The 13,235-nt window shown below is 39.8% G+C and overlaps 1 protein-coding gene across 1 annotated transcript in view; it reads right to left on the reverse strand.

Moving 5' to 3' along the window:
• The window catches only part of ADCY8 (adenylate cyclase 8), a 578,382-nt gene that overhangs the window by 234,024 nt on the left and 331,123 nt on the right, over positions 1 to 13,235 (reverse strand). The window contains exon 7 of the mRNA XM_030219235.1: positions 7,081 to 7,351. Within this exon, the coding sequence (XP_030075095.1) occupies positions 7,081 to 7,351 (271 nt within the window). The remainder of the gene's footprint in view (positions 1 to 7,080; positions 7,352 to 13,235) is intronic.

Raw genomic sequence — 13,235 nt, forward strand, 5'->3', positions numbered from 1 at the left:
AGCCCAGCCCATAGGAGTTTTTATGAAACAAAATGCAGAAGAAAAGTCCTCTGGTACAGAAGAGTGACAGGGGGTGGAGTTAAGAGATAATAAAAGTGTGTGTTCGCCCTTGAGAGGGGTCTTGGTGTGGTTTTCTTTTTCTTTGTGGATTTTGGCACTTCTGGCTAGCGGAGCCAGAAGGATAAGTTTGAGGAGTTTAGGGACCTGGAGGCTAGAAAGAGCCTGGCCCACGGACCAGGGTGCATTGAGGAGAGTGGAGGAGTGGCCTAGTGGTTACAGCACCAGTCTTACAACCTACAGGTGGCTGTTCAAATCCTACTGTTGCTCCTTGTGACTCTGGGCAAGTTACTTAACCCTCCATTGCTCTTGGTACAAAATAAGTACCTGAATATATGTAAACTGCATTGAATGTAGTTGCAAAAACCTCAGAAAGGCAGTATATCAAGTCCCATTTCCCTTACCTCTTATTCATTCCTAGCCAGTTAAATGGTTTTAAATATTGGGCAGATTGTGTCCAAATTTTCTTTCAATTGAGATCTAATTTTATATACAAACAAACAAATCCTACTTGATGGAAAACAAGAACTTCATGACAGAAAGAACTGGACATAGAGATCCAAAACCTGGTCTCATTTCTATTACTTATCAAATTCAAAACTACCATCTTGTTGACTAGAAATGTCACAGAGAACTTCCAATTTTAATGGCTCTATAAAATAGAACAATTTTATCTTTTGCTTCTTAACTACCTTATATTTCTATTTATAAATGAGAAGGGAAAAAGATGAATGACCATAGAACAAATGTTGCCTTCTAAATGTGCCACTTAGGTAAGAAACTGCTGTTCTCTTGGAAACTGAAAAGCCACAATTCAGGCTCAGGCACACACTGAAATGAATGTTATTACTATCTGAAATCTGATAGTCTAAAAGAAGAGTGTTGATAGCCCCAGTCCACCTCTGAGCAGACAGGTGTTCATATGACTATAAAACTATACAAAAACATCATTGGTGCTAATGGTCATCCTTGGCAGCCTCAGCACAAGGCCCAGAGCCTGGGTGGGCATAAGAAGAGAATTACTGGCTAACCATTAAAGGTTCTTGCTCCATAAAGGGTAGAGAAACATTCACAGGACAAACGGACTGCTGTTAGATTATGCACATGATTACAGCCTGAGCAAATGATTATTTTCTTAAAAAAAAAAAAATCATCCTAACTTTATTGATCTTACATACTGGGAGGCCAATACAGGAAGCAACAAGGGGCTTAGCTGCGGGGTTACTGTGGGTTGAACATGGGGTGTATGTGCTAAGCGATGAAGAGGGGGCTTGTGCGTGGGAGTTAACTTGCACAGAAGACACAGCCTCACATTGTATTAAAAAGCATGCTGATGAGCTCATTTAGATATTCCATGCAATGCAGGGAGTATGCTGCTCATTTTTGATTCGGGAACAGCGCAAGAATTTTTTCGGTAGGGTCTGGGATGGAATAGAAGATTTTGTGGAAAGGGTATCTTGTCAATCTTTCAAATTTAACTGCTGGTTTTGTCTTGTTTTCCAACTGGAAGGAAGCCCCTGCAAGGCAGCAAACGTGCACATGTTGGAACAAAACCAAAAGTGAAAGCACACATAGGCTTTTGCGAGGCTCATATTTAGGCGCAGGAGAGCAAGCACTGATGTGTGCTGATACTTTCAGTTTTTGTTTCGATGTGCAAGAGAAGCCGTGTTTACTGTGAAACCTTGTGCGCTTGCGCCCGGCATATTCTCCCCACACTTGCTGCAGGTTTTCCGCACATAAAATTTGCATGCAGTTTGCTTCTTGCATGCCACTATGTGTGCGGTAGAAACCATGCGCTCAGATATCCATGCACAGCTCTACTGTGAGCCTTTCTGCATTGACCCCTGGGAAAAATACAGAGAGGCAAATACTTTGGGGCTGATATTCAGAGCAATTTAGGGCGCTGGAGAGGCTCTGGCCCACATAAATCACCTGTCCCCGCCCAACCGCTGATATTCAGAGGCACAAAACCAGGCAAAATAAAGTGGGCTGGACAGGGGTGGATCGGGGTGGCATGTTGGGGAGGAGGTGTGGTTATGCGGGTGCCAGCGATATTCAGCCAAGGCCAGCTTAAGCTGGTGAATTTAGGACAGGTCAAAAGCTGTCCTAAATTCACCCACTTAAGCTTATGCAGGCCCAGCTGAACATTAGGCTGGGACCCAGATGGGTTTTTAAAAATTGAAATTCCCTGATTCCCCGACGCAGTCCCCCCTTCTCCCAGCCCATGGCCACAAGCCACTTCCCCCAAACCCCTCCCGCTCCCAACCCCCAATCCCTCAGTAGTTCAAGTAGACCTACCTGGGCCTACTTTGATACCTGGTGGTCCAGTGGTGGTTGTTGGGGGCACGCTGCTGCCCCTTGTGGCGCCTTCCCAAAATGGCTGCTGCAACCTCTCACGGCAGCTTGCGGTACTACCATGAGCTGCCGTGAGAGGACACAGCAGCCATTTTACAAAGGCGCCAAAAGAGACACAAGAGGGCTCTACTCCTGCCCCCAACAACTGCCACTGGACCACCAGGGATCAAGGTAGGCTCGGGGGGGGGGGGGCTACCTGAACTACTGAGGGGTTAGGCGCAAGGAGCATTTGGGGGAGGAAGGTGGAATGGCTTGTGGCTGTGGGCAGGTGAGGGGGCTCGGGGGCTTCAATTTTTTCAATAAAGCTTATTTGGGTCTTGGCCCAATATTCATCTGGGGCCCACATAACTGTTACAGGGGCCCCAGCTGGATATTGGCTGGGCCCTTATAAGCTCTGCCACCCAGCCCGCCCATATGTAGCCCGCCCACATGGCCCGGCATTGAATACTGGGAGCTAATTTAGCCGGTGACAATGTTTAAAAAAAAAAAACACTCACCATCACCGGCTGAATATCGGGAGGTTTATACAAATTATTCAGGTCAATATGCATTCCAACCTATTGTCTAAATATAATGAAAATACAGAAACCAAGACAAAATACACAGAGACTATTCAAGCATTGTTTCAAGTTCTGTTTTCCCAGAAGTAAATACAGTACACCTCAAATACATATGCACAACGCAGACATTTTAGACAACAGCAAATCATGCCATGCACCATGTTAACTTTGTGAGAGCCTTTCAATGATGAGTACATTTAGAATTAGCAAGTAGGTTTGTTGAAGGAAGATCTCTCACAAAGTGGAGCTAAATGTGATGAACAGTTTTCAGACTTACAGGCTAAATGCATACAACAAAAGAAAGATGCACCATGTCCTTATAATTTTCTCATATAAAAATAATGAAGGCATCTTAAGCTGACCTTGTTTGCCAATGATTCCTTTATGCTTCAAATGCAAAAGAAAAGTGCATTTGTGCATTATACATGTTTCAGCTTTTAATGTGCTTAAAGACCCTGGTTTTTGCGGTTAGCATAAAATATAGGAATAATGCTTCAAATTCTAGGGCAGACTTGATTCCATGAACACTGACATATTCTGTTTAGTTATATTTATTTATTTATTCTTGCTCCTCCAAATGTTCTACAAGATCTAATTCTAATTTCACAACTAAATGCACTGCAGAATAATGTCAGATTACTCTGCCGTGGGGACTCAAAACAACAAAAAGGGGGAAAAAAAAACTTTCCACAGGCAAACACCAGTCAAGCAAAGAAAGTGGAAGGCACCAGGCAAAGTCCAAGATTGGCCAAGCAGTTCAGTTTATTTATTGTTACATTTGTACCTCATGCTTTCCCACTCATGGCAGGCTCAATATGGCTTACATATTGTATACAGGTACTTATTTGTACCTGGGGCAATGGAGGGTTAAGTGGCTTGCCCAGAGTCACAAGGAGCTGCCTGTGCCTGAAATGGGAATTGAACTCAGTTCCTCAAGACCAAAGTCCACCACCCTAACCACTAGGCTACTCCTCCACACCTTTTCATGGAGAAGATGCCATTGGCATTTTCATCTGCACTCTTGTTTGTCTTTGCGCTTTAGAAAAGTGCACTTGACAGTTTGAACTCGTTGGATCCTTGCAGTTTGCAATTTTAATGTTGGTTGCAGTGTTGACAGGTCCCCCAAAACACGGGGCCTGTGTTTGTGAAATTGTTGTCGAGTGCATCCTGTATACTGCATGTGAAGACTGTATTGTGAATGCTTCTATTGTTTTTAAAAAATAGACTGAGCTGCTTGGCCAGTCTTGGACTTTGTCCTGGTGCCTTCTACTCTCTCTGCTTGAATGGGGAGTCAATCAACAACTGTGTTGCGCCCACATCATTTCCAGGGTACAAGGAGTCAGCTGGATACACTACACTAAATTAACTCTTTTTTTTTCTTATTGTTGGTGCCACTTTCATTTATCTTGTGCTCTCAATGGAGAGAACCACTGCTATGGCATTAAGCATTAGGAAACAGAATATTTCTTGTTATTCAATATCAAAGTTCGGGAAAAACTACTTTATAGCAGAGGTCTGGTGAAACTCGCCATTACTAAACTGTAAAAATCTATGGAGCTGCGGTTTAAAAAGTAATTATATGTTGGTAGCGGCATTTCAGAAAAGATGCAGAAATCAGAACTGAGATGTCCACAGGGACATGTCAGGTTCTGCTAGTGTTTTAGGACAGGATATGCCGATGCAAAACCTGTTCTAAGATACATGGAGAAGTGGACGTTTATGTGCATCCATTTTATAATCATAAAACCCCAGTTTCTATTTACTGCGACTTAAATTGCGTGTGCAAATCTGGTCGTATTCTGCATTGTGTGCAACTTAGTTAACAAGCCAATCAGCACTGATAATTGCCACTTAACATGCAATTATTGACAACAATTGGCAATAATTAGAATTCACACATACAACTGTCTAAGTGTATAACGTGATGATCGTAAATTCTAAGTTGCATAGTTGAAAAGGGGGGTGTAGCCATGGGCATGGAATGGGCAGGCTGTGGGCATTTCTAAAATCTATGCGCGTTTTTACACAATACACTTGGTCCCCGCCTAATTTAGGTATCAACATTTGCATCAAGTTATAATTGACGTAACTGCTTGCGACTAAATTTAGTCACGTGGATGAGCGCTTGGCGTATACTACAAACTGCACAGAAATTTAAGCTTATTCTGCAAAGTACACCTAAATTTAGGCGTACTTTATAGAATACATATAAGCAAATTTCATTTCAGTGCTGTTTTTTTAGGCGAGATATGTAAAATCTAGTCCAAAGTGTCTAAAATATGATGAGCAGGGTCCAACTGTGCGCATAAACATTATATACTAAAATTCCAACATACACATTTTTGTTGGGGAACATTCCCTCCTAATTCTATATAGTGCACTAAAATGTAAGCGCCAACTAGGCACCTAACTTTTACAGCTCAAATAGAAGATAAGCACCAACACAGGAGTGAAATGGCAGTTATGTACCCACGTGGACTAAGGTGTTATTCTATAAGTGTTTTAATGCATAACTGCAAAGAGGTGTGTTCACATGGGAGGAATATGGGTGTTCTGACTATTTAAGCGCACGCTTTATTTACTAAATACTGTCAGTTAGGTGTCTAACTGCTGCAATTAAATAAATGTACCCATTTATTTGCCATAGAACAAGGGTAAGTGCTTGTACCTAAATGTAGACACTTAATTGCTGACTTACTACACTGACAACCCTTTTTATGAAGTTGCAGCAAAAGGGGCCCGCACTGGTGTTGACATATGCTTTTGACATGCGCCGAGGCCCCCTTTTACCACAGCGGGTAAAAGACAGGTCTTTGGGCTTTTTTTCAGGAAATGGCTGTGCAGCAAGTGAAGCGTTTGCCATACAGCCATTTCGGGGGGGGGGGGGGGGAGCATTTACCACCACCAATTGAGGTGGCGGTAAGGGCTCCTGTGCTAAGCCAGTGGTAAATGGGCAGCACTGTGAACCCTCTAAAAAACAATAAATACATACTGTACCTACATATAGGTGACACCTGCAGGCATAAGGGCTATTGCAGTGGTGTACAGTGAAGTACAATACGTTTTGGGTGGATTTTGGAGGGCTCACCATACCATATAAAGGGGTAACAGTGAGATGTGTACCTGTGAGCTTTTATGTGAAGACCACTGCAGTTCCCACTAGGGTGCCCCACTGCTCTGCTGGGATGTCTGTGTGGCCACTCTACTAAGAAGGTTGGCCCCCATACATCCCAATGGCTTGTTTTTATGCGTTTTTCCCTTGGATTTTTTTTTTTTTTAAATGGTCCTAAAAGCGTCACTGAGCACAAAAACGTCTAGCAAATGGCCATTTTCAAAACAAAGATGTTAGACGTTTTTCTGGTTTAAAAACGGTCATATTTGCTACTGGAGTTTTGGACACTTTTCACAAAATGTTCATAATCGGATTTAGACATCATATCGAAAATGTCCCTAATTTGTCTTTCTTTTTCAAATTACCTTTGCTCAAAAGAAAGTATTCACTGGCAATTGGTTTTACTCTAAAAATAACTTGCATTAGATGTCCTCCCCTTTACTCAGAACAATTAATTCCTGTTGCAGTTATCTCCCAGTAGAAATCTCCTTTTTCAAACTATGTTTAGAATGGAAGAGAAGGTGTAAAATGACAATTCTGTCTTAGGTGCAGTTAACCAAGTTTCTGGTCTTTGCCTCATGCATCCATCCATGCTAAAAGTTTGCATATCCAGTGTAACACACACCTGCAACTTTTCACCTTGGGAATGAGGAAAAGATAGCAAAACATGCAGTTCTAGATGTTTCAAGGTCACAGTCTGTGGCTTAGACTTTTGATTTGTGAAGGTTAATAATCTGACTCTACTACAGTGGAACTTTGATTTATAATGAAATATTGAGTTGTTTATGGCATTTCATTTTAGAAAGACAATAAAAAAAACCTGGCATTTTTGTAATGTGGACCATAGGTTAATTCTATCCCGAGGAGGTTTAATCATTTGCAGTTCCATGTTAGAGAAAAGGTTAAAGATGGATGTGTTTCCTTTGAGGCTTCCATTAGTGAGTTGCAGTCAAGCATGCTTTCATAGTTGCTGACATGAAGGAAAATTTGACTTACATTCTGTTTTCCCACAATGTTATCAAATGGAAGTTCAGGGCTCCATGATCCTTCTGTAAATGTTGCCCCACTGTTTCTCCTGTCTGATGCACTCACAGCCTCCTTTACAATGTCTTCAGGTAAGGTCAACAGACTTTCTTCTGGCTGTTTTATTAAATAGGTCTCTATATTGTGTTTCCGCAGGAATTCATTACGTTCTTTACCATGTCCTTCTTCAACATTATAATCCCCATTGAGACAGTCCAGGGTTGCTTTTGAGATGTGAATCCTTCTGCAAGAATGAACCAGAATTTAAAAAATACAGTAAGTGTATATTTGGAAAATTGCATCGCACTTTGATTTCATGCATTTTCATATTCCTCAAAGACATTCAGAAGAGATTGAGGCATGGCTACTCTATGCCTTCTGTTTCTTGAATTCTATTTTCAAAAGTCTATGCAAGAAATTCTTAAGCAATTGAATGAATTGTACATCTCTCTTAGCTGATGTGCACAATTTCTAAATTGAAATAGGTCTAAATAAGTATGTGTTTCCCATCCACAGTGCATGTAATAATGAGATGTTTTGAATGTAATTGGAAAGCAGTATGTAAATTAATAAATTCCTCTGGTACTCAAAAAATATAATGAGCACTTTTATGTGTTTATATAACCAAAGAAATATCCAGTGTATCAATTTATATGTGAATCTTCATTAGGGATGTGCAGTCATTTGGAAACAACAAGAAAAACACAACAAAACAGACTTGTTCTGTTTAAAAATGCACTGGAAAAAAAGCCTGCCAGTCAATTTTCAGCCAGCAGTGGTCAGTGTTTTTATTAAACACTGTCACTGCCTAAATTAGCCCCAGATATTCAATGTCAGGCCATGTCCAGGCACCAGCATTGACTATCCTGCTCTCTCTGGACTTCTGCTAGCTGTCTGAACTTAAGTAAGTCCTGACCAAAATTCACATAAGGGGGGGGGGGGTCAATTATTCTCTCCCCACCACCATTGAAAAGATCTAAACCTCCACCTCCAAAAAGAGAATCCTATTTTGGCATCCCTCTCACCCACCCATCTTTAGCTCCCTCCCCCCCCCCCCCCGGGCCTACTTTGCATTCATTGGTGATCCAGTGGGGTAGGTCAGGCAGAAGTGAACCCCACTCACTCCTGTCCCTATCGGCTCCATTTGAAAATGGTCACTGCAAGCTCTAGAGGTAGTCTCACAGAACCACTAGAGGTCAATTTTTCATATTTGGAGGACTGACCTCTAGCAGTAGTACTGACCTCCTTCCTATCTCCACCAACTTAATCCAACCATGAGTATTTGCCCCTCCAGGCACTAGGGGCAGTAGTGATTGGGATTCATTCCTGCCCAGCCTACCCCACTGGACCACCAGGTTATGTAAGGTATGTGGAATGCTGACCTCTAGCAGTAGTGCCATGAGACTACTGCTAGAGCTTGCAGCAGAAATTTAACAGATGGAGCTGATAGGGGCAGGAGTGAGTAGGGTTAACTCCTGCCCAGCCTATTCCACTGGCCCATCAGGGAGCAAACGATAGGTTGGGCGGCAGGAAGGGAGTCTTCTACTGGTGGGAGTGCCAGGAGGTGGGAAAACTCATAGTTGGGGAGTTTGGTTGAGTGAAATTGGTGGTGGTTGGGTGGTTGGGTAAGAGGTCAGGCCTTGCTGGGGTTGGGAGGTGAAATGGAAGGGAGTGCAACCACATTTTCAGCCAGTATTGGAATCTACGTGGGTGCCAGCTGATATTCAGTGCCAGAACCTGTTATGCAGTCCTAAATGCCTGGTTAGCTAGGCGGCACAAGGAATGAATATTGCTGGCACCCACATAACTTCCAACTTTTTTCAACTCTGTCTCTGAAACACCCCTCTACTTTCCACTTTCAAAACAGCTGGTTAGTGCCAAAATTCAGTGGTGCAGAATATTTATATGAGTAGGAGAGGCTCCTGCCTGCTTAAATAGCTTTGAATACCAGACTCCTGCAGTGAAATTTATTTTATTTTTTTTTCTCATTTCATTGTAGCACATGATTTCCAAATAATGTTGATTATAGATGAAACAAAAATAATTGGATTAAAATGTAAACTGCCAAAAAATGCCCCCCCCCCCCAAAAAAAAAAAATCAAAATGAAAAATGGCCCATATACACATTCCTAATCATCAGCAAGACTCCTCGGGATAGGATGAGGTACAAAAATTAGACCCAACAAGCCTCCATTCTTAGTCACCAGAGGTTTTTTGCCCTGATTAGAGTCCACTTATAGTCACTGCAGTGACAGTCATTGACAGAGAGTGACTCCTTTTGGAACATAGTGTGGTTGCATCATGGCTCCCATCTGCAGGTAATTTTGCTGTCTGATAATGGAATCCCTCCTTTTTCAGAACACATGCAGCCTATTTTAGACAGAAGCTAGAAATCATGACTGATATATCCAAGTTGGAATGTACACAATTCCGGTAGTATTTTAGAAAACAATCTGCTACCGCAGAGCTTTTTCTAACGTACATGCAGGAGTGTACGTGTATATGCCTGCAATGCAGCAGGAACAGCCATTTCACAAATATACATGTTGAAATATTGAACTGAGGAAATGCAGCAACATATATTTATTTATTTAGTAAATTTTTTGCATGTCCTCCCAAGCATGCCCAGATTGGGTTACAAAATTACACTCAATAAGAAAACACAATACAAAACCTGACATAATAAAAACATTCAAATATTAATTTCAACTAACAGAGAGCAATTCAATACAGCAATTGCTCAACTTAAATTCTAATAATCTTCCAAAAACAGATGAGTTTTTACAGCCTTCTGAAAACCCAGTAGGTCATTAATGGATCTAATAGCAGGAGGCAAAATATTCCACAGCCAAATCAAGAAATAAGAGTAAGCTCGTGAATAAGCACACTCTAGTAAAAAAGAACTGGCAGAGGGCAAAAGAAAAATGTAACAATTGTTTATATCTAGGTGCCATTGCCATGCATATGCCTGCCATTCTGCAAATGTATATATGTTGTTAATTGCCAACAGGGGATGCAATTTTTTTCCATTAAAAAAAAAAGAAAATAAGCAATGGAGGAATAAAGGGCTGAACTCTCTTAAACCCTCTTGTAGTGGGCTATGCTATGCTATGCTATCAAGGACTTATTACTTGCCAACTCTCTTAAGATTCAAGGCAAGTTACAGTTGTGAAAAGAGACTGATAGAATCAACCAGTAGTTTTGCATCTTAAACAGGAAGCATACATATGAAAAACATTAAATGAAAAAAATTACATCTCACTCAATCTAGAAAACAAATCAGTCTTCAAAGAGTTTTGAAATAGTAAAAATCTTTGAGGGGGAGATTATTCCAATAAAGGACAGCTGAGAAGAAGAAAGAGTGAGAAAAGCAACTTTAAACCGAATACCTTTGTAGATGGAAATGCAAACAACAAATAATTGCAAGTCCTATAGCTAGCCCTAGACTTTAGCAAGTTTATTAATTGAGGTCCACCTTTAGGATCTGTACCATCCAAAAATTTAAAGACAAAACAAATTATTTTAAAAATAATTTGAAGTTGAATGACTAGCCAGTACTTAACAATGGAGTCAAATGATCCATTTGAGTCTTTTGAAATATTAATTTAGCTGCTGAATTTTGGATCATCTGAATTCTTGAAAGCTGCTGGGAAGACAAATCCAAATATAATGAATTACCATAATCTAATAAAGATAAAATAGTCAATTGAACGATAATTTTAAAATGGTCTTGAAAGAAATAAAATCTTAACATTCTCAATTGTTTCAATTTAAAGTAAGCTTTTCTTATCAAGCCAGTAATCTGTGGATCCATAGTCAAAGATAAATCCAAGACTACACCTAGAACCTTAGAAGTTTTCACAACACTTATCAGGGACCCCTTCATTACTTGAAATCTTGTGGGGGATCTTATCCAAATCTAATGAAAACCATAGTAGCTTAATTTTGTCAGCATTACGTTTAAGTTTGAACCTAGGTGACCAACATTTTACCCTATTTATACAATCATTAATCCCAGAGAAAATAGAGTCCTTACTCCTATCAACGGAGATCAGAAAGAAAATATTGTCTGCATAAGACAACATGAACTCTCCAGGTTTCAACAAAACTCAATCAAGAGAGCTCATATATAAATTATGCAGAAGCGGATAGATAGGAGAATGCTGCGTAACACCAAAGGGATAATACCTTGAAGAAGAATATTTGTCATCCTTTAACACTGAGTACTGTCAATTCCTTAAAAAAGAATCAAACTCAGTTAAAGACAGTTGCACTAATACCAACCTTTGACAACCGAATCATCAAGATGTCATGATTTACAGAGTCAACGGCAGCAGAAATATTGCAACAATGTCAACTCTCCTGTACTGCATAAAACATGTCTTACTTCAGAAGTCAACTGCAACAGCACAGTATTTTGAAAAGATCTGTCACTACCTTCTATATGACATCTATGACCCTATAACAAACTAAAGCAATTTTGCAAAGAATGGAATATTAGCAAATGGTCTAAAATTAGAAACTAAGGATTGATCTCCATTATGTTGTTTTAATATAGGAGTCAACACAATATGCCCTATATTTTGAGAAAATTATCCTTGTTTTAATGCTGAGTTTACAAACAAAACAACCCAATCCAATAGGATCCTTTAACTAATAAGATATATATTTTTAGTAATCATTTTGTATGTTTGAAGTTTTTTTGTGTGTATGTGGAAGTGATGGGGTGATTATGGTGATTTTTGTTTTTATTTTGTTAGATAACAGACCCCTGAAGTTGCTCGATTGAGCGAAACATGGACCATGTAGGGTCAAGGTAGAAGTGGTTGTGGTTTTTCCATCTTTGAGAGACTTTTGTTTATATTCGGCTGGACATGGCTTGTGAATCTTATACAGAGTGTGAAGATTTAATCAACAGAATTAAATGACTGATGTCCATGGCATTTCAAGCTGTAGAATGACTGATGTCCACGGCGGTTCAAATTGTAGTGCTGAATGATCTAGGAAATACAAGACTTATTGATAAGACAGGAGTTCTACAGTCAATGTTTGTTTGGCTCTCAATCATCATGTTGGTGGACTGTTGAGATAAGTATAAAGATTTTGTCACTGTCAACAGCCATGTTATTTGACAAATAGTATGGTATTTATGGTTTTTCAAAGATAATATGTGTTTGATACTATAATAACACGTTAGAATGGTGAGTGATTGTATGAATGGTGTAGTTTATTAGTTTTGGTTTTCTGGAAAGTGTATAATATGATTGATAATAAAAGTATTTGTAAGTAATCATTGTTGTAACGAAGATAGTATTCTTAACAAATAAGAAGGGATAGTGTCTAAAAAACAACCAGATCTAGATAACCTATTTATTAAAGGATTTTTAAAAAGTCTTAGAAACAGGCTCAAAAGAAGACTAAAGTTTATCAGTTGGAATACATATAAGATGAGTCATCCAAAACTGACTCATCAAAATCATCTTCATTTTGAGAAGTCTTAAAAGATTGATGAATATTTTGTACATTAGCAGCAAAATAACCAGCCAAAGCCTCTGCAGAAGGCTGGATGGAAATGGAATTATTAGGTAAAGATACATTTTCTTTTAAGGGCCCTGTTTACTAAGATGCGCTAGCATTTTTAGAGCATGCTCATTTTTAGTCCATGCTAATGCTAGAGATACTCATATATTCCTATGGGTGTCTTTAGTGTTAGTGTGTGCTAAAAATTAGCGCTCGCTAAAAATTAGCACACGCTAAAAACATTAGCACACCTACATTGCAGCTTAGTAAACAGCCCTAAGTTTAGCCTTTCAGTTATCACCAATTGAGAATAATATGTTCTTTTGGCAAAATCTATACTCCTTTGGCATTCGAATTGAGCACTTCTCCAAGTCTTCTCAGCTTCACTCTTGGATTTACACCAACTACATGCTAGCCTCCTACATCTCTTTTTAAGCTCCAACAACTCTGCTGACCCATATGAGCACTTATATGTACAGGTGGAAGGGAACAGCTGTAAATCTTGACGTTGAAATATTGGGTCATACATGTGCATTCCCTTTCTAAAATGGGAAATACATATGTAGATGTTTGACCACATTTTCTCCCAATCTGCCCCCTTGTTATTT

This window comes from Microcaecilia unicolor, chromosome 1 (genome assembly GCF_901765095.1).
Source record: "Microcaecilia unicolor chromosome 1, aMicUni1.1, whole genome shotgun sequence".
Classification (NCBI taxonomy): domain Eukaryota; kingdom Metazoa; phylum Chordata; class Amphibia; order Gymnophiona; family Siphonopidae; genus Microcaecilia; species Microcaecilia unicolor.